Source organism: Elephas maximus, chromosome 1 (assembly GCF_024166365.1).
Source record: "Elephas maximus indicus isolate mEleMax1 chromosome 1, mEleMax1 primary haplotype, whole genome shotgun sequence".
NCBI classification, from domain to species: Eukaryota; Metazoa; Chordata; class Mammalia; order Proboscidea; family Elephantidae; genus Elephas; species Elephas maximus.
This window is the reverse complement of record NC_064819.1, coordinates 216,649,538-216,675,448: the sequence shown is the minus strand read 5'-3', so window position 1 is coordinate 216,675,448 and position 25,911 is coordinate 216,649,538. Positions and strand designations below refer to the sequence as shown.

Sequence of the window (25,911 nt, the reverse complement as noted above, 5' to 3'; positions counted from 1 at the left end):
ACACTTCCCTAGTAAATAGGTTTTTCTGCTTTCTGCAGAGACTGTCTTAGGTCTTCCCTATCCTCCTCCCCACTCTTGGCTGATGATCTTGCCTCATACAGGGAAAATAGATACAGTCAGATTAGAAGCCCCTCATCTTTCTGTTACCAAATTCGTCCATCTATCTGCATCAGTACCACATACCTCATTCAATACATTTTTATAGGAGCACCTGTGTGCCAGGGCACTGTCCTAGGCTTGAGATGCCCTCATGGAGTTTACATTCTAGTTGTAAAAGGTTGGTAGAGGGGCAAATCGTAAACAGTAAAAACATATTGAATATATAGTATGGTATGAGCTAGAAAAATTGATCAGAGTGAGGAGAATTAAGAGTACAAGGGGACAGGAAGGAAGGCCTTATTGAGAAAGTAATATTTGAGCAAAGACTTAAAAGAGATGAGAAAACTAGTCATGCAGATATCTTGGAGAAGAATGTTCAAGCACCTAGTACAAAGGCTGGCAGTTAGGAGTTTGCCTGGTATGTTTAAGGAGTGGCAAGGAGGTCAGAGTTGATAATGTAGAGTGAGCAAAGGGGAGAAGAATAGGACATGAAGTCAGAAAGCTTAAGGGAACCAGATTATAGAGGGCCTAAGAGGTTAAGGAGCCCTGGGATTGCAGTGGTTAAGCACTCAACTGCTAACCAAAAGGTCAGCAGTTCAAACCCACCAGCCAGTTTGAGGAAGAAAGCTGTGACAGCCTGCTTGCATAAAGATCACAGCCTTGGAAACCTTATGGGGCAGTTCTACTCTGTCCTATAGGATCGCTGTGAGTTGGAACCGACTCCACAGCAGCGGGTTTTGGTTTTTTGTTTGTTTGTTTAGGAGGCCACTCTGAGGACCTTGTTTTTCTCTGTGTGAGATAGGGAGCCATGTGAGCAGAGGAGTGATGTGATGTAACTTAAGTTTTGAAAGAATTCTTCTAAGTGCTGTGTTGGAGGCTGGGGATGGGAGCAACAGAGTAGAAGCAGAGGTACGGGTTAGGAGGATATTGCAGTAACGCAGGGGAAAGTTGAAGGTGGTCTAGACTACAGTGGCAGCAGTGGAAATGGTGGGAAGTGGTCAGGTTCTGGATATATTTTGAAGATAGAGGCAATAGTATTTGTGGACAGACTGGTCACAGGGTATGACAGAGTTAAAGATAACACCATGATTTTTGACCTGGAGAAATAAGAATAAAGTACCCATCAGCAGAGATGCAGAAGACTACATGGTGGAGATTGGCAAAGGAAGAACAGAAGTTCAATTCAGATACAAGTTTGAGATATTTATTAGACATCCACAGAGAGATTTCTATTTTGTAGTTGGATAAACTTGGATCCACTCTCAACACTCAAAGAAGCAGCAGTCAAGAAATCATATTGCATTGGACAAATTTTCTGCAAAAGACCTCTTTAAAGTGTTGAAAAACAAAGATGTTACTTTGAGGACTAAGGTGCACCTGATCCATACCATGGTGTTTTCACTCGCCTCATATACATCTGAAAGCTGGACAGTGTATAAGGAAGACCGAAGAAGAATTGACACCTTTGAATTATAGTGTTGATGAAGAATATTGAATATACCATGGACTGCCAGAAGACAAAGAAGTGTGTCTTAGAAGACGAATGCTCCTTAGAAGCAAGGATGGTAAGACTTTGTCTCACATCCTTTGGACATGTTATCAGGAGGGACCAGTCCTTGGAGAAGGACATCATGCTTGGTAAAGTAGAGAGTCAGCAAAAAAGAGGAAGATCCTCAACAAGATGGATTGACACAGTGGTTCCAACAATGGGCTCAAGCATAATAATGATTGTGATGATGGTGCAGGACCGGGTAGTGTGTTGTTCTGTTATACGTAGGGTTGATATGAGGTTGGAATGAGTTCATCAGCAGCTAACAACAACAGTTGGATAAAGAAATCTAGAGTTCAGGAGGAAAGTCTGGCCTAGAGATATGCATTTGGAAGTCAACAGCATATAACAGTATTTTAACGTCGTGAGACTGAATGAGATTGCCTAGGGGGTAAGTGTAGATAGAGAAGTGGACCAAGGACTAAACTGTAGAGCTCATCAGAGTTGAAAGGCTTGGGAGAAGAGAAGGAACCGGCAAAGACAACAAGTAAAAATCAAGGAGTGAATTAAGAAAACCATAAGAGAGGGGTGTCCTAGAAGCCAAGTAAAGAAACTGACTCAAGGAGGAGGATATGATCAAATGTGTCATGTACCGTTTAAACGTCAAGTAAGATAAATACTGAGAATTGATCATTAGGTTTAGCAGCATGGAGTTCAAAACCAGTTTCTGTGGCATAGTAGAGGCGATGGCCTGATTGGAGTGTGAGAGAGAATGGGATTTTATGTATATGTTTATTTATTAACAGACACTTACATAACAAAGAGAGGTTAAGTAACTTGTCCCAGGTCACACACCTTGTAAAAAGTGGTGGCATGTTTCAAACAGACATTTGGGCTCACAGTCCATGATTTTAACTATAACATACTGCTGTTTTTGTATAGCTGATATGGACAGCTATTTTTTGAGGAATTTTGCTGCAGAGAGGAACAGAGAAAAGAAAGAGTCAGACCAAGAGAGCCTTTTTGTTTGTTTCCATCCACACAGTAGCCAAAGGGATTTCTAAATTCAAAATCAAGTCATGCGCAAAGCCCACTGATGGCTTCCTGTGATAACCGCGTTAAAATCCAAATTCCTGGCCATGTCTTACGAGACCCCACAAGACCTGGCCCCTGCCAACCTCTCCAATCGGATGTCACCCTCTTCCCCTCTTACTATGTGCCTCTGCCACTCTAGTCTTCTTTCTGTCCCTTGGACATTTTAAGCTTGTCTCAAACGTGTTCTATTCCCACAGGCATTGCACTCATTTGCTGTTTCTTCTGCTTGAATGCTTTTCTCACTTCTTTCCCCTTTTCTTAGCAACCTCATTTCCATCATTCATGTCTCCACTCACCTCAGGGTACTCATCTGAACCCAAAACCGTCTTATTTGTGCATGTGTTTGTGGTCTGTCTCCCTCATTAAAACATTAGTTCACTGAGATCACGTTCTTTGTTATAGTGACCGAACCAGCACCTGGATTAATACCTGCCACGAGTGGGCACAAATTGACTGATGAGTCTAGCATATAATATGTGAAGTCTGTAATTTGTTTGAAGATGTTTGTAAACTTCTAATTGTTATGTGCCTTCTAGACCTACTATTGTACACAGATTCTTAATTAAAGCAACAATAGAAGAAAGAATGCAAGCAATGCTGAAAACTGCTGAGAGGAGGTAGGTGCCATTTACCTTAAGTAGGTGGAAAAAGTTTTCCTGTTTATGTGAGGATGTGTATGTATTTGGAATGTCTTCACTTAAATGACTACTTGGTCAGTCACAAGATAAAAGCGCAAATACCTTTTAAAAGCAAGGTATGAACATTTTACCTATTCAATTTAATTCTTGTTTCCCAGTTAATGCTCTGGACATGGTAAATTTGACTTAATTAGTGTATTTAAACTATCTTACATGTCTTTGTGCCACTGGATTACTTTTTAAATGAAGTATGTCTGTATGCCCAACCTGAAAGTCTTAGGCCGTTATGTGCGAAAACAAAACTTGGATTTCTGTTTCATGCATTGCTCGTTAGTTACATGCAAAGAGGAAGATCAGGCCTTAAAACTAGACTGGTAATTTGGGTCCTAATTCCAAAGACAGAACAGAAATAGACCAGAACAGTAGTAGTTTAACAAACTTTACTTTGGAATCATGGTATGTATGTTAATCCTACTATTTATGATATTAGTATTAGTATTAATTTTTTATATTGTTTCTTTAAAGTCTTTTTAAAAACATAAACCAATGCCTCACTATATCCTTGTGACTCAGTAGGGTTAGAAAATACCCAAGAAAGACATTATTGCCTTCGGAAGGATTGTTTCCACAGAGGTACTTTGCATAGCAGAAAACAACCTGAAAGTGTTTTCTTCCACTGGTAGAAGGAAAGAGGCTACCACGTGAGCTTTTTGCTTCAAATATGAAGGCTTTGTTGTTATTTACATATGTAACAGACCTCAGTGATTTTGAAGATCCGTTGAAAATTTCTTATAAAGTGAGAGCGTTAATAGCAGTTGGCAGGAGTTTTCTTTCTCTGTTTTATTAATAATGCAGAAAAAAAAAGTTATGACCAGGCCTGCAAATAACGTATAGAAGTGTTCACTAATGTTGGTAAAATGTAATAATGGTCTTACCACCTCCTTTCTTCTGGGAATGTCTTGTGGTCTAGTTACAAAAGCTTAGGAACAAAAAAGTGTCCAGACTTACATTACTACAAACATATTAATTTATTCCTGGGGGTTTCTTTCTGACGCTGGGCACTTGGAAAACCCTGCAGTCACACAAGCTCGTCAGCGAAGCGCTCAGAGGCCTCCGTGTTGACTGTGGCTGATCTGGCAGACCTGTTTACCAAAGAAGCCGAAGACGTTGAGTGAAGTACACTTGAGTCAATCCAGATGCCAGTATATTCATAAACTTTCACAGCTTGTAGAGCAAAGTTATACATTAAAAAAAAAAATTCCAGTAGATGTCAATAAACACTGTCATGATTTTTTTTCTCTTTCTGATTATACAGTGTCCTAGTAGTTCTTGAGTCTTTTTCAATATATAGTTTCCAAAAGATCTTCAAGGTTTTTAATTTTTCACTTCTGATAAGACGTTTATTTTTGTTCCAGAGAATACCTATATCTGATGAGGTAAGGGAATGAAGAGAGGTAATGTGTACCTTTCGTTTGATAAGATCCGTCTTATAAAGAGTCAGAAAAAGAAAGTAAACTAATCTAGTTTTCTATGTCCTGGTATATAGGCCCATTTTAGGAAGGGCCTTCACTGTCTTCAGAACATAATTCACCAACATCTTGTATGTTTGAAGTAGATGGTGAATTATATTAACTCTTAGTTATTTGAGTAGGTTTAGACTATAACTCCATGAATAGTAACTTCACAGTAATACAACTCCTAACAGTAACGTCATGTTAGGCAAGTATTTCTTTTCTCTGTATCTTACAACTAAAAATCAAAATGTTGGAAACTTTTCATATTTTCATTCTATGTTAAGTGATACCAGTGTAAGCCGTTAATTCTAAATAGCATTTTTAAGTGTGTTGGCATTTTAAGTGTAATTTCACCTTAAAATTATCTAAACTATCTCTACTTTTAATTTTTCTTATTGTTAAGTTTTTGACATGTTATGAGATTGATATATCTGTAAATAATGCAAATTTTTATGATTTATGGTCTTGTCATTATAACATGGAAATATGGCAGGGTTTTTTATTATTATTATACTGGTGTCTTGGATTCTTTTCCTTTCCCATGTTCATGTGTAACTATACTTTTTAACCACTTGTATTTAAATTTATGATAGGGTTTATTTTATTCCAGGTGTACTTCCCTTAGGGACTAGTATTTGATCTTTAGAACAAGAGAATGTCATGGTCACATAAGCAAATAATTGCAGGTGATAATAACAGAGTGTTTCTTCTTCTATGAAGAATTAATGGACTTTGAAATCACTAAATAAAGAGCAGCTCGTTATATCTTAGCCATTTAATGTGATCCAAATGTCCTTTTTGTTGTTGTTTTCTTTGAGCCTTCAGAGTTTTAATTGACTCTCAGGACTCATTAGCTTCTACTTAGCTGCCCAGAAAACTGTAATAGAAATATGCCCTGGATCATATTTGTCTGAAAGCTTTTGGTGCTTAGTAAAGGTGCATTTTCTTATTCTAGGTTTATTAAAAAAAAAAAAAAAAAATAGGGGGACATAATTCAGCTGAAGAAAACACACACTTGTTTTTGGTGCTTATTCTTCAGTTGAAGGGAGATATGCATTCGTTCTTTTATATGAAATTGAACATAACTATTATTTTTGTAGCTCTTTACATATTATAAAGAGCTTTCCTGTACATTTACGTGTTTAATTTTTCCCAAAGTCCTGTGAAGTTGATACAATTAGTATCATTCCTCTTTTACAGATAAAGAAACTAAGGTTCAGAAGTAGTGAGAAACTTTCAAGTAAACAGTGGAGCCCAGGTCCCCTGACTCCAAATCTAATGTTGCTTTACTAAATCATATGTTATGATTAAGAAGGCCCATGGTTGTAATTTAACGATGAGATGATTTAAGCATTTTTTATGTTTTGTTTCCTAATATTCCTTTCTAAACTAAAATTTTAGGGAAAACTATTTGATATGCTTGAATTTTTATTAAAAAAAGAAAATATAAACATACTTACCTGTATTAGAGGAAAAACTGCTCTTATTTATTTCTGTAAGATATCAATTAAATAAATATTTTAGTGGAAATTGAAATTTGGGGGTTTATTTAATTTCTGAGCCATAGAACATATGGCTTTCTCTTATTGTGTCTCAACAGAAGATGTTAAAATTGCTTATACTACAGAATCCTTTATTTTATTACATCTGTTATTTCTTCAATACAGTTGTGACATTTCCTCCAAACAATTGTCAAAACAAAGACAGATCTAATCCTCACAGCTTCTTGGCTACAAACAAAGGACTATTTTGTTTCCTTCCCCATCATTTTAGATTATCAGAAATACTACCATTCTTATAAATAGTTGCTCACTAACATAAATGCATGCTGTACTAATCAACCAGTCAGGAAAAATGAAAAGAGATAGCCCCAGCCCTTAGAAGAGCTTCAGTGTGTTTGGACCTGGGAACCATTCTCTGTTAAATGACAGATAAGCTTAATAGGACTGAAAAGATTATTTATATAGAACGTAAAATACGTATATCTGACTCCAAACCCATTTAGCTTTACTATATTTATTGGAGCTTTAACTTTTGTCTTTGTATGTGGTCACCCAAAAGATCCATGTGTTTCGTTTAGGGATTGACCCCTTTCAGATCACTTTAATAACAACCAACTAAAAATTCTTAACATGATCATTCAACATATAATTACAAATAATTATCAAACCTAATGGTCAGAATATTTAGGAATTGCATTTAGCAGTGCAAGATTAATCATCAACTCAGGCTACCCTTACAGATGAACAAAGGAAGAAATGATGTCTTCTAAATCTTCTTCTGCCCTCTTTTAGTAGTTCTCCCAAGATTTCATGTGCTTGAGTTTCTTATGGTTATAAAACTACAAGACAGCCTTTCAGAAATACAGAAATCATCTGTACTAAATGACCTCAAGCTTAGTTAAACTGAATAAAAGCTATCTTTCAACTCTTCTAGAATTTAGCTAAACAAAACTCCACAATAATATGCCATTTGTAATTTTTAACTGATAGATATAACAATATAAAAATGAAATGTCATCGAAACAGCACAGTACAAGCAATGCATTTTTAACCCTGCCTACTCTGATAAATCTAATCTTCAATAATATTTCTTCACAGTAGAATCAGTTAGCACAGTATTTCTCTGTTTTCTGGAATCTCCACGTACCTCTATTGCAGTGATACTCACATGAATGCGTGTCATATGTAAGGATTGAATATGAGCCGCCTGCAAGCCTTCCTTCAGCTAAAGGCTATGAGAGTAATTGGTAACCCTAAGGGGAACTCAAGTGTCACAGTAGGGGTGTGGTGTTATCTCTGAGTTGCAGAACCAAAAAAAACCCCATTGCTGTCGAGTCAATTCCAACTCATAGCGACCCTATAGGACGGAGTAGAACTGCCCCATAGGGCTTCGAAGGAGCGCCTGGTGGATTTGAACAGCCGACCTTTTAGTTAGGGGTCATAGCTCTTAACCACTACACTACCCTACCAGGGTTTCCAAGTTATAGAACAGGTAGTATCAAGTCCAAAAAGTAGCATTAAGAACTGAATCAGTGAACTTGGCATGGACCAAAGTTGCTGTCTCCTGTCTCTTCCCACCTTCAGGCAGCCATTCAGGGCATGCATGTCTTATATTTGAAGAGTGGAGATCCCACACCATGACTTGGTATCCTCTTCCATTGTTGAATAGTAGTTAGTCTTAAGATGTTTTTTGTTATATGAAACCAAATCCTTCTGCTGTCGCTTGTACTTTTTTCTCTGCAAAATGGAAATAAATTTAAATAATCTCCATTATCTGTATAATGATGATCCTTTGTACCGGTGACTACTGTTAATAAGTTGTCCGGTAACTTTCTCCTTTTCTGCCTATCAAATAATCCATCCCTTCAGCCTTTTCTCAAAGGTCTTCCTCTCCAAACCCCATCGTTATCTTTGTCTCTCCAGTAAACCTGTTGTTAATATTCTGCACCCCTTATAACACCTATTAGAGGAAAATGTCCAAGGATACACTTTCAGTACATGGAACCGTTCCAGACCTGTTACTTGTATGCCGCGACAGTTCTCATCATTAGCGTATATCCCTTCCAGTGCCTTAAGGAGAAAACATTTGTCCCCAAATTTCCTTAGAAATTTAGTTTCTTCTCACTTTATCAGTAATTTATTTAGAGTACATCTGCTGAAATTACCTAGGTTTATTTTCTTTCAAGACCATTTAGTGTATATTTACTACATCGCTAATTTTGTACTTAAACCTGTAAGGCCCCTGCATACCCTTTCTGTTCTCCTGGCTTTCTATAGTCAAACCAGTGCTAATCCAGTTCTGTTTCTAGACCCTGCCTAAAAATTTCCATTAACTTGGATGAGAACATTATTACCTGTTGATAATATTGAATATATTTTCCTTCGAACTTCACAGACTGACGTCTTCCTTGGTAAATGCAAATCTGTGTTTTAAAAGGGAATGTATTTTAGAATCTGCTCTTGCTTTATTGCATCAGAATGTTTCTAAAAATGATTTAGCTATTAAACTATTAAAGCATCCACATAGAATGTTCTGTTTACTTAAAACTTCATCAGTGCTTTTCACTTTTTAAAGTCGTATTTGATAATCAGGTTTCTGCTTGTATTTTTTGTTTTTGTTGTTGGGTACCATCGAGTTGATTTTCAACTCATAATGACCCCATGTAACAGAGTAGAACTGCCCTGTAGGGTTTTCTAGGCTGTAATCTTTACAAAAGCAGATTGCCAGATCTTTCTCCCACAGAGCTACTGGGTGAGTTTGAACCCCCAATCTATGGGTTAGCAGCCGAGGGCTTAACGGTTGTGCCACCAGGGCTCCTTGCTTGTATTCTACAGGTGGCCTTTTCTACTCTGCTCCCACGTTCAGCTGATCAGAGGTTTGGCCACTGGCGTGACATGGCACAAATAAACACTTTACATAGCACTCCTGTCTTCTTAAGGTCTTAACAGTGACTCACTTTAGCAGACATCTAATGTATACAGTGATTTGTTTTTGAGGGGTGATCATTTCTATCTAGTTTTTCTCTGTGCATTCAGCGAAGCATTAGGAAGCTTTCTCAGTAATGACTCTGGCCTTTCTAACATTCTGGTAGAGATTTTTACTGAGTAAACTGTTGTTAGCTGCTGTCGCGTCAGCCCCTGACTCATGGCAACGCCGTGCACAGCAGAACTAAACGCTGCCCAGCTCTGCACTAACCCTGTGATTTATTGCAAATCAAACTGGTTGTGATCCATCATGTTTTCACTGGCTGATTTTCAAAAGTAGATGGTCTGGCCTTCCTTCCTTCCTGAAAGGTTTAGATTTGGAGGCAGCAAAGCATAAATAAGGAAAGACTATTTCATTTTAATTTCTATAATATGAATTCTAGGGATATGTTCATCACTTCTCCTAGGAAAGGTAACTGCAGGCTAAAAGATGAGAGACTAGAATGTTTATTTTTGTCTTATTCACTCGGGTTATGTGCAAAATGTAGTCAATGACTAGCGAAGCTAAAGCACAAATAAAGCAACGAGAGAAAAGTACCATAAATTTTTGTGTTCAGATGGGCGTGTTGTTAGTTGTCAAGTCAATTCCAACTCACAGTGACCCCATGTGACAGTAGAACTGCCCCTTAGGGTTTCCTAGGCTGTAATCTCCACAGAAGCAGATCACTAGGTCTTTCTCCCATGGAGCCACTGGGTGAGTTCAAACCACCAACCTTTTGGTGAGCAGCCAAGCACTTAACCGTGGTGCCACCAGGCCTTACTGCAGTAAAATTTGAGGAGTCCATGACAACCCAAATTATTAGTAAAATGAGTGTTTTTTATTTCAACTTCAAATATAGGCATATAAAGTCCAATTGTTTGCCTCTAGCAAGCCAGGTAAGTACTAATTAAACACAAAGAAGGTTTGAAGAGAAATCCTTAATCTTTCCCTTCTGCCTGTCTCCTCTGTCAAGTAGAAACAGTAGTACTGGGATGGTTCCCATATGTAATTCTCTGGAGAGATTTTATCAAAACTAACCACCAAAAGCCTTCATAAAATGGGAAACTCACTTATCCTCCCTCCACCCGACTCCTCCCCACCCACCCACCCCAGCCCAGTAACTCAAAGCCTAATATCTTGTTCCAGAACAGAAATTAAATTTTGGCAAAATTTAATTTCACCAAATTAAACAGCTGCAACGTTTCAGAATTCAGTTGGTACACAAATGCAGTAATCAAGACACTGTGTTACTGGCATAAGGATGGACATACTGTTCAAAGGAATAAGAGTTCAGATCCAGAAATAAACCTAAATATGGTCAATTGATTTTTGATGAGAGTGCCAAGACAATTCAATGGAGAAAGAATAATCTTTTCAACAAATGGTGTTCGGACAACTGGGTAGCCACATGCAAAAGCATAAATTTGGACACCTTCTGTACACCATACACAAAAATTAACTAAAATGAACCATAAACCTAAATGTGAGAGTTAAAACTATAAACTTCTTAGAATGTAACAGGAGTAAATCTCTGTGACCTTGGATTAACCAATAGTTTCTTAGGACACCAAGTACATAAGTGACAAGAAAAAAATAGGTAAGTTGGACTACATCAAAATTAAAACCTTTTGTACTGAAAATGATGCCATAAAAAAAGAAGTGAAAAGACAGCCCACATAATGTGAGAAAATATTTGCAATTCACATATCTGATAAAGGACTTGTAAATACATAAAGCACTCCTACAATTCAATAGAAGAAAAACAAAATAATCCAATTAAAAAATGGGCAATTGATTTGAATAGACAGTTCTCTAAACGAGGTACACAAATGGCCAATAAGGGCATGAAAAGATGTTCAATTCCATTGGTCATTCCTCCCAAAGCCAAACCCACTCCCATCAAGTTGATTCCGACTCATCAAAACCACAATAAAATACCACTTTACACCCAGTAGGATGGCTATTATCAAAAAGGGAAACAACAGCAAGTGTTGGCGAGGATTAGAAAATTAAAGCCACCATCCCTTACTTACTGGTGGAAATGTAAAACAGTACAGCCACTTTGAAAAATGATCAGTTTCTTAAAATCTTAAATAGACACCTGCTAGCTATTTCACTCAAGTATTTAGTTAAAAAAAAAAAAAAATTCACACAAAGACTTGACATGAGTATTTTGGCAGTTCCTCAAATTGTTAGACATAGAGTTACCATATGACCAAGCAACTCCACTCCTAGATGTATAAAAAAAAAGATGTATAACCAAGAGAAATGAAAACATCTGTTCACGTAAAAACATGTACACAAATGTTCATAAAAGCATTATTCATAAGTGGGAGTGAATAGTATTTCCAGAGATGGCAACAATCCAAATGTCCATCAAATAATAAAGAGATTTTTTTAAAAAGAGAGGAAGACCCTCAGTGGCTACAACAACGGGCTCAAGCATAACAAGGATCATGAGGATAGCGCAGGACCGGGCATTGTTTCATTCTCTTGTACATAGGGTCACTATGAGTTGGAACCGACTCGATAGCACCTAACAACAGCAAACAAAATGTATATCCATACAGTGAAATATTCAGCCATAAAAAGGAAAGAAGTACCGATACATGCTGCGATATAGATGAACATTTTGCTAAGTGAGAGAAGCCAGACACAAAAGACTATATATTGTATGATTCCACTTAGATGAAATGTCCAGAATCAGCAAAGAATAGTGGTTGCCTAGGTTGGGAAATATGAAGTGACTGTCAATAGGCATGAAGTTTCTCTTTGGGATAATAAAAATATTATAAACTTAGATTGTAGTAATGTTTGCACAACTCTGTGAATATACTAAAAACCATTGAATTGTATGGTATGTGTATTGTATGAAGATTTTTTTTTATTTTAGTAAAGCATGTAGGTTTTTTTTTTTCAATCAGCATTCAAAAGCTTTGACAGAGTGTTGTAGATTAAAGTGAGACATATGATCTTCAAAATATAAGTCACACATTGTATAGAACATTGTATTCAGGACCTATGCATCTCAATATTAGCGGGCAGCCACAGTTAAAATGTAACAACTGGAATTGCTGGCTGTAATTGACAATCACTGGATAGATTACTACGGGACTGGAATGACTAAGGAGGCCCTGAGTAATGCAAAAGGTTAATGTGCTCACCCACAGATGGCACAGAAGGAAGGCCTGCTAATCTACTTTGATAAAATCAGCCATTCAAAACACTAGGGAGCACAGTTTAACACTGACACACAGGGGGTTGCCATGAATTGGAATTCATCCCATGGTAACTGATTTGTATGATAAATTTCTGAGATGTGAAACAAAGGTAACTATTATCCTTTAGTAACCTCTTGTTAACTCTTATGATATTCTTAAAGCTCAATTCTAATAAATTTTTTCAACTCAAGTAATGACTATAAAACATGCAACCTCAAAATAATGTGTTCTTCATGTCCTAGGAATACAGCATTACAGTACCAGCCATTTCTTGGTACTAAAGTATTGAGTCAGACAACTTGAACACTGTTGTTAGGTGCCGTTGAGACAGTTCCCACTCACAGTTATCCCACGTACAACAGAACAGGTGCCGTTGAGACAGTTCCCACTCATAGTGACCCCACGTACAACAGAACGAAATACAGCCCAGTCCTGTGCCATGCTCACAATTGTTGAGCCCATTGTTGTGGCATTTGTGTCAGCCCACCTCATTGAGGGTCTTCCTTTTTTTTGCTGACTCTCTGCTTTACCAAGTACGATGTCCTTCTCCAGGGACTGATCCCTCCTGATAACATATCCAAAATATCTGAGACAAAGTCTTGACATCCTTGCTTCCAATGAGCATTCTGGCCGCACTTCTTCTAAGACAGATTTGTTCCTTCTGGCAGTCTGTACCAAAAAAAAAAAAACATTGCCATTAAGTCGATTCTGACACATATCAACCATAGAGGACAGGATAGAACTGCCCCATAGGGTTTCCAAGGAGCACGTGGTGGATTTGAACTGCTGACATTTTGGTTGGTAGCCGTGGCTCTTAACCACTACGCCACCAAGTTTTCCTGGCAGTCCATAGTATATTCAATATTCCTCACCAACACTATATTTCAAAGGCTTCGGTTCTTTTCACTATATTTTAAAGGTTTCAATTCTTTACCCTTTCTTATTCATTGTCCAGCTTTTGCATGCGTATGAGGCAATTGAAAACACCATGGCTTGGGTCAGGCGCACCTTAGTCCTCAATGTAATATCTTTGCTTTTTAACACATGAAAGAGGTCTTTTGCATCAGATTAACCAATGCAAAGTATCTTTTGATTTCTTGATTGTGGCATTCCATGGATTTTGTTTGTGGATCCAAGTAAAATGAAGTATTTGACAACTTGAATCTTTTCTCCGTTTATCAGGATGTTGCTTATTGGTCCAGTTGTGAGGATTTTTTTTTTCTTTATGTTAAGGTGTAATACATACTAAAGACTTTAGTCTTTGATCTTCATCAATAAATGCTTCAAATCCTCTTCACTTTCAGCAAGCCAGGTTTTGTCATCTCCATGTCACAGGTTGTTCATGAATCTTCCCCCAATCCTGATGCCCCATTTTTCTTCATATAGTCCAGCTTCTCGGATTATTTGCTCAGCATACAGATTGAATAAGTATGGTGAAAGGATACAACCCTGATGCACACCTTTCCTGACTTTAAACCACGAAGTATCCCCTCGTTCTATTCAAATGGCTGCCTCTTGGTCTGCTACAGGTTCCACATGAGCACAATTAAGTGCTCTGGAATTCCCATTCTTCATAATGTTATCCACAATTTGTTATGATCCACACAGTCGAATGCCTTTGCATAGTCAATAAAACACAGGTAAACATCTTTATGGTATTCTCTGCTTTCAGCCAGGATCCATTTGACATCAGCAATGATATCCTTGGTTCCACGTCCTCTTCTGAATCCAGCAACAACTTCTGGCAGTTCCCTGTCGATATACTGTTGCAGCCGCATTTGAAAGATCTTCAGCAGAATTTTACTTGTGTGTGATATTAATGACATCGTTTGATAATTTCCACATTCTGTTGTATCACCTTTAGAATGGGCACAAATGTAGATCTCTTCCATTCAGTTGACCAGATAGCCGTCTTCCAGATTTCTGGTATAGGCAAGTGAGCACTTCCAGAGCTGCATCTGTTTGTTGAAACATCTCAGTTGGTATTCTGTCCGTTCCCGGAATCTTGTTTTTTCACCAATGCCTTCAGTGCAGCTTGGACTTCTTTCTTCAGTACCATCAGTTCTTGATCATATGCTACCTCCTGAAATGCTTGAACATTAACCAATTCTTTTTGGTACAGTGACTGTGAATTCCTTCCATCTTCTTTTGATGCTTCCTGCGCTATTTAGTTTTTTCCCGGTAGAATCCTTCAATATTGCAACTCGAGGCTTGAATTTTTTCTTCAGTTCTTTCAGCTTGAGAAATGCCTAGCATGTTCTTCCCTTTTGGTTTTCCATCTCCAGGTCTTTGCACATTTCATTATAATACTTTGTCTCTTCAAACTGCCCTTTTAAATCTTCTGTTCGGCTCTTTACTTAATCACTTCTTCCATTCGCTTTAGTTACTGGACATTCAAGAGCAAGTTTCAGAGTCTCTTCTGACATCGATTTTGGTCTTTTCTTTTTTTCCTGCCTTTTTAGAAACCTCCTGCTTTCTTCGTGTATGATGTCCTTAATGTCATCCTACAGTTCCTTTGAGTTTTGGTCATTAGTGTTTAATGAGTCAAATCTATTCTTGAGATGGTCTGTAAACTCAGGTGGAATATACTGAAGGTCATACTTTGGCTCTTGTGGACTTGTTCTAATTTTCTCCAGCTTCAGCTTAAACTTACATATGAGCAATCGGTGGTCTGTTCCGCAGTCGGCCCCTGATCTTGTTCTGACTGATGTTATCGAACTTAATCATGCAACCAATTGACAATATAACAAACACTATGTCACACAGTAAGTGCTAAGAAGATGCTTGAATTATGTTATGAACAATATATTAGTCATCTAATTCTGAATAACAAATCACCCCAGGATATAAATAATAGTAGTTTATTTTCTATCTCTCATGATTTCTGTGGGTCAGGAATTTGGCATCGACGGGCTGGGGCAGTTCAGGCCTGAGACCTCATGAGGTTGGTCTTCTGTGAGCTGTGAATGCAGTCTTCTAAGTCTTGGCTGGTACATTCTCTGTATTTTATTTTTTGGCTTGTGTTTACAGTTCTCATAAAATAAATACAAGGGACATTATGATTTAGGAAAGGTCCCTGGGTGGCACCAACAGTTTGTAATTTGCTACTAACATTGGCAGTTCAAACCCATCCAGAAAGGCCTGGCTATCTGCAGTTCTACTGTGTAACGCATGGGGTCGCCATGAGTCAGGATCGACTGAATGGCAATGGGGAAGGGTTTAAAACAGGCTATTCTGATACAAAATCTGTAACTTTCTTCTAAAATTAACTCTGATATTCTAGATGTTGATGTCTTTCCCAAAATATCACTAGAAGAGTGATTTTTTTATAGCAGACTCTTTTTTTATAATGTAATGATCCTGACTGCCTAAGTTGTAACTCCTCCTTCAGCTTCAGATGCAACTTACTGAACAAGGAACTAGAGTGATAAGATATGAAAATCAAGACTCTTCTAAAAAGCTACATTATCTCCCATTTATCCTTTATTTGACTAAATTCTGAAGTACAGATAATAGTTTACACATATCATTCTGCCTTAATTTTATACTAATTTAACACCTGATAACCTTTCTACCTTGGCTGAAAACTGGTGATCTTATTAAAGCCTCTAATACAAACTAATGTTCAACAACAGTTATTCTACTTTAGATGGCTTATACCTCTTTCTTTCTTTTCCTTTTTTAAGAACAGTTATGGAGACAGAGCAACGTGAATTCAAATCCTGGCTCCTCGATTTACCACCTGTGTGACGTGAAGCAAAGCTTTGTACTTTGAGCTTTGGTCCTTCCTTGTGCATAGAAATGTAGAAAATGATGCCGACAAAGTTATTTTTCTGACTTATGGTGACCCCAAGTGTGTCACAATAGAACTGTGCACCATAGGGTTTTCAGTGGCTGTTTTTTTGAAAGTAGATCATCAGGCCTTTCTCCTGAGGCACCTCTGGGTGGACTCGAGCCTCCAATCTTTAAGTTAGCAGCTAAGCACCTTTTTTTTTTTTTGTACTTTAGATGAAAGTTTACAGAAAAACTAGCTTCTTATTAAATGATTAATACACACATTGTTTTGTGACATTGGTTGCCAACCCTGTGACCTGTCAACACTCTCCCCTTCTCAACCTTAGGTTCCCCTCACCAGCTTTCCTATCCCCTCCTGCCTTCTCGTCCTTGCCTCTGGGCTGGTGTGCCCATTTAGTCTCATCTTGTTTTATGGACCTGTCTAATCTTTGGCTGAAGTGTGACCCTCAGGAGTGACTTCATTACTGAGCTATAAGAGTGTCCAGGGGCCATACTCTCTGGGTTTCGCCAGTCTCTGTCAGACCAGTAAGTCTGGTTTCGTTGTTGTTGTTGTTTGTGTGTGTCTGTGAGTTAGCATTTTGTTCTACATTTTTCTCCAGCTCTGTCCAGGACCCTCTATTGTGATCCCTGTCAGAGCAAGATGCTGACAAAGCTTTTCATCTTTGTTTTTATTATTATTTTTTGTTTTGTTTTGTTATTTTACAAGAGTTTTTGTGCAAGGAGGTACAGGAAACTGTGTTAGTTTCCTCTGGCTTCTATAACAAATTACCATAAACTTTGTGGTTTCAAACAATAGAAATTCATTCCCTTACCATTCTGGAGGCCAGAAGTCCAAATTCAGTTTCCCCAGCCCAAAACTAGGCTGTCAGCAGGGGCATGCTCCTTCTGGACTCTCTAGGGAAGAATCCCTTCCTTGCCTTTCCCAACTTCCGGTAGCTGCTGGCATTTCTTGGCTTGTGGTCACATCACTACAATCTCTGCCCCTGTGGTCACATTGCCTTCTCCTCGTCTATCTGTGTCAAATCTCCTCCTTCCTTTCTCTTATAAAGATACCTATGACTGCCCTTAGGTCTCACCCAGTGAATCCAGGGTAATCTCCCCACCTCAGGATCCACAACTTAACCACATTTGCAAAGACTCTTATTCTCTGTAAGGTAGCATTACAGATTCCAAGAATTAGGACCTGATATCTTTGGGGGTCGTTACTCAGCCTACTACAGTATCTAATGGAAGGATGAGTTTGGCTGCTCACTCAACGAAGGGAAGTTGCCTTCCTTTGAACCTTGAGTTAGTAATGTTTAGTGAACGAAATGTTTCACGTGTATGTTTATTTTGAGGTCAGGAGGGGATGAAGAATGGAAAAGTGAAATTAAGAATTTCCGGGACTATTAAAAGTCACAGGATAATCCTTTAGTGACCTCAATTTTGAGTTTTACGGTCCTGTTTTAAAGTTTCAGGTCTTATGTTTTGGAACTGAAATAAGTATTTTGAGTGTAAAACGTAGAGCACAGACCCAGCAACAAGTGTTGGCCATCTTTAAGTGTTTTCACAAATCTTTGTATTCACTGGAAGATTTTGTATGCCAGAAATTCTTCTGCCTTCCCCCTCCCTGTTTACCCTCCCACCTCAGTCGGCAAAGGCAAAGGCCAGGAATGATGATGAGTAACCGTGTGTTAGAATGTGTGTGGAGAAAACACTTTTAACCTCTCAATCCCTGGTGACAAGGGGCTCGGGAAGGAAGAGGAAACTAACTCTCAGAGCCTTCTTTAACCGTTCTCTTCCACAGGTGGCCTCTTCACAAGAATCGGAAACCACTGCCTACATCCATGCCCCCATTTGCTCCTCACCTGAGTTCTGCAGCTTTGGCTCTTTGAATGCTACCTAAAATGCCTATTTTCAATAGAGGTCAGAGATTGCTGGCTCTTTTGCTGCCAATAACGTCTGAAAATAATAACAGTGCCTCATATGAGTCTATTGTTGGGTGGTGTTTAGTCAATTCCGACTCCTTGCAATCCCATGTGACAAAGTAGAACTGCACTATAGGGTTTTCTAAACTGTAATCTCAATGGGAGCAGATCACCAGGTCTTTTCTTCCACAGAGCCACTGGGCGGATTTGAACCACCAACCTTTCGGTTAGCAGCCGAGCACTTAACCACTGCACCACCACGGCTCTTCCAGTGGTAGTATTTTATAATAAAGAGCACTTTGATGTGCAAGTTCTCTTTCCCAGGTACCAAGAATACAAAAATGGATAAAATTATAACTCATTTAACCCCAAAAACTCAGTGAGGAAAGTGAAGGTGGCACCATTATCCCCATTGAGGAAGGCGAGTGTTAAAATCTAATTTGCAGAAAAAGATAAAATCATGACTCTCTTACATATATAAAAATGAACATAGGTTAAAGATTTTGTTTAACTCCTTCATTGAGGACCAAGCTGATGTTGTGGCTGGTTCAAAGATGACAAGAAACACAAGTTTATACGGAGTTAAGGAATGTTGAAATGAATTGCAAGTGGGGGAAATCTCCTCCTCCCAGCCCTTCCCTTAGGAGAAAGGAGAGGACCCAGGTGCTGAAATAAATTAAGCGCTCAGCTGCTAACTGAAAGGTCAGGTGGTTCGAACCCACCAGCTGCTCCTGGGAGAAAGATGTGACAGTCTGCTTCCGTAAAGTTTACAGCCTTGGAAACCCTATGGGGCAATTCTACTTTGTTCGATAGGGTCACTATGAGTTGAAATTGACTTGACAGCAACAGGTTGTGGTTTTTGTTCCTTTGTTTTTTGTTTTTGTTTGTTTTGGTTAGGGGAAGGGAAGTCAATAGAACTTGTATTAAACATGACAAAATTTTAGGTCTACTAGTAACAACCTTGCTTGCTGAATGTGAAGAGGATTTGAAGCACTTACTGATGAAGATCAAAGGCCACAGCCTTCAGTATGGATTATACCTCAACACAAAGGAAACAAAAATATTCACAACTGGACCAATAAGCAACATCATGATAAATGGGAGAAAGATTGAAGTCAAGGATTTCATTTTACTTGGATCCACAATCAACACCCATGGAAGTGGCAGTCAAGAAATCAAAAGACACATTGCATTGGGCAAATCTGTTGCAAAAGACCTCTTTAAAGTGTTAAAAAGCAAAGATGTCACCTTGAAGACTAAGGCACGCCTGACCCAAGCCATGGTGTTTTCATCGCCTCATATGCCTGCAAAAGCTGGGCGATAAATAAGGAAGACTGAAGAAGAATTGATGTCTTTCGATTATGGTATTGGCAAAGAATATTGGGCTGCCAAAAGAACAAAAAAAAAACTGCCTTGGAAGAAGTAAAAGCCAGAATCTCTTTAGAAGTGCGGATGGCAAGACTACATCTCACATACTTTGAACATGTTATTAGCAGGGATCAGTCCCTGGAGAAGGACGTGATGCTTGGTAAAGTAGAGAGTCAGTGAAAAAGAGGAAGACCCTCAACGAGATGGATTGACACAGTGGCTGCAACAGGGGGCTCAAGCATAACAACGATCATTAAGGTGGTGCAGGACCAAGCAGTTTCGTTCTGTTGTACACAGGGTCACTATGAGTCAGAACTGACTCAGCGCACCTAATAACAACGACAGTCAGTTACATACAACATACAGAATAATAAAACAGCCCCCATAGAATCAGAATAAAATATCTAGAGGAAGGGTATGCAGACACTGCAAAGGTTTCTTTTTGAAGTACAATTTTTTCTCTACATAAAGCTCAGAGAAAAATATTAACCATACCCAAATAGGGTCTGGATGTAAATCTGAGACTTTCTGACACCAAATTCAGAGTTTGTTCCACTCCACCGCATTGTCCCAACTTCTGAGAAAGGTAATGGTGAAATAAAGTTGCCGAAAAGAAATTGCAAAGGAGAGCATAAAAGGCAAAGTGGTTACAGACTCCCTGCCATTCACACTAAGTCCTATTTTGTCTTCAAACACTCATGAAGCAGCCAATTAACCAAGATGAAGCTCCCCAGACGGGGCACAGCTCCGGAAATGAAGCCAGCATTGGAACTTGCTCAAATGCATATTGCTTCCCACTGCAGTTGGAATAACAGCTTGAATTGGAATGAAAAGTAACCATTTGCTTCCAAATCCAACAGGAAGAGCATAAGTGGGGTCAAAGGTGCTATTACTGAACTCAAACAGGAGCTTAAGGCAGGGACCTGGGATGGTCACAACTAAGGGGAAGAAGATAGTTAGCCCAGAATAATATGATTATGGTGTTTTATGAAAATGTGATAGTGTATGGTTCTGAATATTTCAAACTAGAAAAAAATAGAAAGGTACCACACTCTTAAATTGTATGTGAGCATGTGTATGTATTTAACTTTATTTGATGATTTGGACTTAACAAACCAAAAAAATCAAACCAATTGCCGTTGAATCGATTCCGACTCATAGCGACCCTATAGAACAGAGTAGAACTTCCCCATAGAGCTTCCAAGGAGTCCCTGGTGGATTTGAACTACCGATCTTTTGGTTAGCAGCCATAACACTTACCCACTATGCTACCAGGGTTTCCGATTTGAACTTACTGGGCTATAAAAAGAAGGACATAAACAAAAGATAGTGGCATTAACCTGTTTGCCACCACTAATAACCTAAAAAAATGTGGCAACACAAAAAGAAACAAATAATCATTTCAGTGTAGACAGCCCCAGAATCCAGGCTATCATCAAGCCTTCGTCCCTTCATGCTTTCCACTTGGAAAGAATGCTATGCCTATTTTTCTTTTTTTCTTGCCTTTATTCTCAAAACCTTTCAAATCTTGTTCATAAGCTAAGTAACTTAAAAAAAAACACCATTCCTATCTTTGCACCAGACAGCAAAACATTGTCTCTTTACAAGAGGCTTTGCTGTTGTTGTTTAAAAAAATCTTCCATTTCTTTTTCAGGATCTTTTTCAGTTTAAAGATGTTTGTCATAAATAAAAATAGTGGGGATTTTTCCATAATAAACATCCCTAAGAAATAAATGTGAAGATGTCTAGATTAAGGTCCAAGGCAAAGAAAGGTGGGGAGGAAATAAAGAGCGAGGAGATGAGACTATAGCTGACAGTCCTAAGGGATTTAAGTTAGTCACACAACAGGGAGAGAAGAGGTAATCTAATTGGTCAACAAGATGAAAGAATGAAACAACTAAGACATGCAGAGTGTGTGTGATAGTTCACTTTGCAGATTTTCTGGAATCACTGCATGAGCCAGACACATGTATAACGCACATTATAGCATTCATGTGGCTAGATAATAGATACCCATGACAAAAGATTTTAATAAAAGCTATTTGGCAACAATTTCTCAATAATACATCATGAATAACTGTACTTCTTCAATAACTTGTATCCTGCTGGACCTAGCTGCTGTTCCCTGACAACCAGCCACTTAAAAAAAAAAAAAAACCCCACTGCCATCAAGTTGATTCCAACTCATAGCGACCCTATAAGACAGAGTAGAACTGCCCCATAGGGCTTCCAAGGAGTACCTGGTGGATTTGAACTGCTAGGCTTTTGGCTAACAGCTGTAGCTCTTAACCACTACGCCACTGGGGTTTCCGCCAGCCACTCAGTGAATCATTAACCGCAGCAAAAAGCCACAGCCAGGAGATGCTGCTTGTCAGGGTTACGTTTCTTAAAATACTCTGATCATCTCACTTCTCTACTAAAAAATTTCTACTGGTTCCTCACTGACATTGCAACTGTTCTGAATTCCTTAATGGGACACAGTTTGCCCTTCATGAACTTGCCCAGCTCTGCATGTCCAGTCCCGTCTCCACCACTTTCCCGTAACAAGACTCCAGGCGCACTGAACTCATTATGCCATCCCCTCAACGCTTGCGTGCCTCTGCACTAGCTGTTCCCTTTACCTAGAATGCTCTCCTTCCTCTTCTCAGCCTTTGTAATGACAGGAGCTATTGCTGTGACAACCCCCCACTGTCATTTTCATCCAGGTGGCTTAAAATATTTGTTGCTTACTGAAGAAGCTAGCCAACTCAGGAGGCACAAACAGTCAACATGCTCAGTTAACACACTCAGCTGTTAACCAAAAGGTTGGAAGTTCAAGTTCACCTGGAGGTGCCTTGGAAGAAAGACCTGGTGCTCTATTTCTGAAAAATCAGCCACTGAAAATCCTACGGAGCGCAAGTCTACTCTGATACATGTGGATCACCATAAGTCAGGGACCACTCAATAGCCACTGGTTTATTTGCATTTAATCCATCATCATTCTTCTGGAAATCTGATTTTATGTATGTCTGGATTTTTTGTAATGGCTAGGCTTGGTTATGTTAAACATGTTATTCTAAAGATTTCTTCCTTGGTTAATTTTAATCAGACACTCTGAATTCATTTATCTTATTTTCAAGCCCCCAAACACAAGTATCACCCCCTCTCAAAAGCCGCCGCTCCTTTGCCTGTGTTTCCATAGATCTTCATTCATACTTTGGTTGTAGCTCTTGCAGCATGGTATGTAATGCATCCGTTTGCATATCTGGCTCCTTCAGGCTGATGGAGACTGCCATGTTCATTATTGTATCCTCAGCATTAAAGACAGGGGCTGACACATAACTGTTGCTCAACATGTAATACCCTTACCTTCAAACCCCAGTCCAATGGGATGTAACACTACACAGACTTTGCTCTTATTCTCTCATTCTTTCATTCAACCAAAATTAACTGAGCACCTACTATGTGCCAGGCACTTAAAATGTATGAAACACTGGGAATACAGAGACTAATAAAACATGACCTCAACCCTGAGAGTATAGCCCCCTGACACCCTTTGAACTCAGCACTGAAGTCACTCCTGAGGTTCACCCTTCAGCGAAAGATTAGGCTGGCCTATAAAATAAATAACACACGTATTTCAACCACATATACAAGACTAAATGGGCACACCAGCCCAGAGGCAAGGAAAAGAGGGCAGGAGGGAACAGGAAAGCTGGACGAATGGAAATGAGGAACCCAAGGTTGAGAAGGGGAGAATGTTGACACATCGTGGGGTTGATAACCAATGTCACAAAACAATATGTGTATTAATTGTTTAATGAGAAGTGAATTTGCCCTGTAAACTTTCACCTAAAGCACACACACACACATACACATGAACACATGCACACACAAAAACACATTTAATGTGAATACCTCCCCGCCGACCCCACAAAAAAAAAAAAAAAAAAAAAAAAAAACCATGACCTCTTCCTTGGAGGAGCTTAGTTTAGTGCTATAATCCAGAAAAATGGAATAATCTCACACTCGGGTACATGTAAGAGACAGTTGTCTAAGACATTCATGGAGTGGTTTGAAAAATAGGAGAATAAGGGCAAAAAATGTTCTGTGCTTCCTTAGTCTGACCCAGACAACCCCACTTCACAGACATGAAAATATTGGTTCAGAGACAAACGCACCACCTCATACATCCAGAACACAGGATTTGATAGCTGAAACACAAAATTAATTGTTCAGTACTCACCATATGACTGGCAAACCATGCTAGGTGCTGTGACTACAAAGACAAGACACAGTACCTGTCCTTAAGTACACTTTTAATTCATATAACTATAAATGCCTGTTTCAGAAGTAATTGTAGCAGTCTAGAGGGCTATGTGCATGTACAACTTAATTTTAGACTATAAAAAGGCTAAATGTTGCTTTAAAGATTAATATTAGACAGAAATCTAAGGAACCCTGGTGGTGTAGTGATTAAGCACTTGGCTGCTAAGCGAAAGGCTGGCAGTTCGGACCCCAAAGTGGCTTCTCAGGAGAAAAGACCTGATGATCTGCTCCCGTAAAGATTAAAAAAAAAAAAAAAAATTGTCATCAAGTAGATTCCTACTCATAGCGACCCTATAGGACACAGCAGAACTGCCTCATAGGGTTTTCAAGGAGCATCTGGTGGATTCAAACTGCCAGCCTTTCTGCTAGCAGTCTTTGTTCTTAACCACTACGCCACAGGGCTTCCCCGAAAAGATTATAGCCTAGAAAACCCTATGGGACAGTTCTACTCATTCCTATAGGGTCAATATGAGTCGGAATCAACTCAACAACAACAAACAAAAGTCTACCTTACCTTACCAGTTGCCATCGAGTCGGCTCTGATTCATGGCAACCCCACGTGTGTATGAGTAGATGACTAATTTTCAGAAGCAGATTGCCAGGACTTTCTTCCAAGATGCCTCTGGGTGGACTCGAGCCTCCAACCTTTCAGTTATCAGTTGAGTGCATTGACTCTTTGCACCAAGTAAGGACTCCAAAAATTCACCTTAAACACCATTAACAGGCCTGCAAATATGTTTGTTTTTTACCTCTCGGAAAGAACAAAGATAGACTGTAATTTAAAACTCAAACCAGTTCCTCCTTTTCCTGCCATTCCCATCTATGATGCTGGCTTTTCCCACTATGCTGTTCACAGCCAGCAGAGTTATGTGGCCATTGTCACCAAAACCTCCAAAACTTGTTATATTCACTTGGAATCAGAAACATCAGTTAGAAGCAAATAGCATAAATGTCCTCTGTCATGCCTTCATTCCAACTGCAGTTTCTGCTGCTCAGTCTGTCAGTTTGTTGTACTGTGGGGGCTTGAGTGTTGCTGTATTGCTGGAAGCTATGCCACTGGTATTCAAATACCAGCAGGGTCACCCATGGTACACAGGTTTCAGTTGAGCTTCCAGATTAGGAAGAAGGACCCAGAGGTCTACTTCTGAAAAGGGTTATCCAGTGAAAACCTTATGAATAGCAGCAGAACATTGTCTGATATAGTGCCGAAGGTGAGCACCTCATGTTGGAAGACAAGACGACTGGGGAAGAGCTGCCTCCTCAAAGTAGAGTCAACCTTAATGACATGGATGGAGTCAAGCTTTCGGGACCTTCATTTGCTGATGTGGTACAACTCAAAGTGAGAAGAAACAGCTGCAAACAACCATTAATAATCAGAATGTGGAATGTATGAACCGTGAATCTAGGAAAATTAGATATAGTCAAAAATGAAATGGAGCACATAAACATCGATATCCTAGGCATTAAAAAAAAAAGTGAGCTGAAATTGACTGGTATTGGCCATTTTGAATCAGATCATCATATGGCCTACTATGCCAGGTATGACAACTTGAAGAGGAATAGCATTGCATTCATTGTCAAAAAGAACATTTCAAGATCTATTCTGAAATACAAAGCTGTCAGTGATAGTATAATATCCATACACCTACAAGGAAGATCAGTTAATATTACTGTTATTCAAATTTATGCACCAACCGTTAAGGCCAAAGATGAAGAAACTGAAGATTTTTACCAACTTTTGCAGTCTGAAATTGATTCAACATACAATCAGTTTGCATTGATAATCGCTGATGATTAAAATGCCTAAGTTGGAAACAAAGAAAAAGGATTAACCAAAAAAAAAAAAAAAACCCTTTTCCATCAAGTCGATTCCAACTCATAGCAACCCTGTAGGACAGAGTAGAACTACCTCATAGGGTTTCCAAGGAGCACCTGGTTGATTCCAACTGCCAACCTTTTGGTTAGCAGCTGTAGCTGTTAACCACTATGTCATCAGGGTTTCCAGAAGGA

At 38.9% G+C, this 25,911-nt stretch overlaps 1 protein-coding gene across 5 annotated transcripts in view; it reads left to right on the top strand.

The window, feature by feature from the left end:
* The window catches only part of SHPRH (SNF2 histone linker PHD RING helicase), a 164,982-nt gene that overhangs the window by 92,347 nt on the left and 46,724 nt on the right, over positions 1-25,911 (top strand). For 3 of the 5 annotated variants that reach the window (XR_007519553.1, XR_007519552.1, XM_049902998.1), the window contains exon 29: positions 3,220-3,300. Coding sequence is in view for 3 of the 5 variants with exons in the window: in XM_049902998.1 (XP_049758955.1) it covers positions 3,220-3,300 (81 nt within the window). In the remaining 2 variants the exon portion in view is untranslated. Of the gene's footprint in view, positions 1-3,219; positions 3,301-4,399; positions 7,313-25,911 lie in introns of those variants that run through there. The other 2 variants (XM_049903017.1, XM_049902978.1) reach the window with 2 other exon arrangements.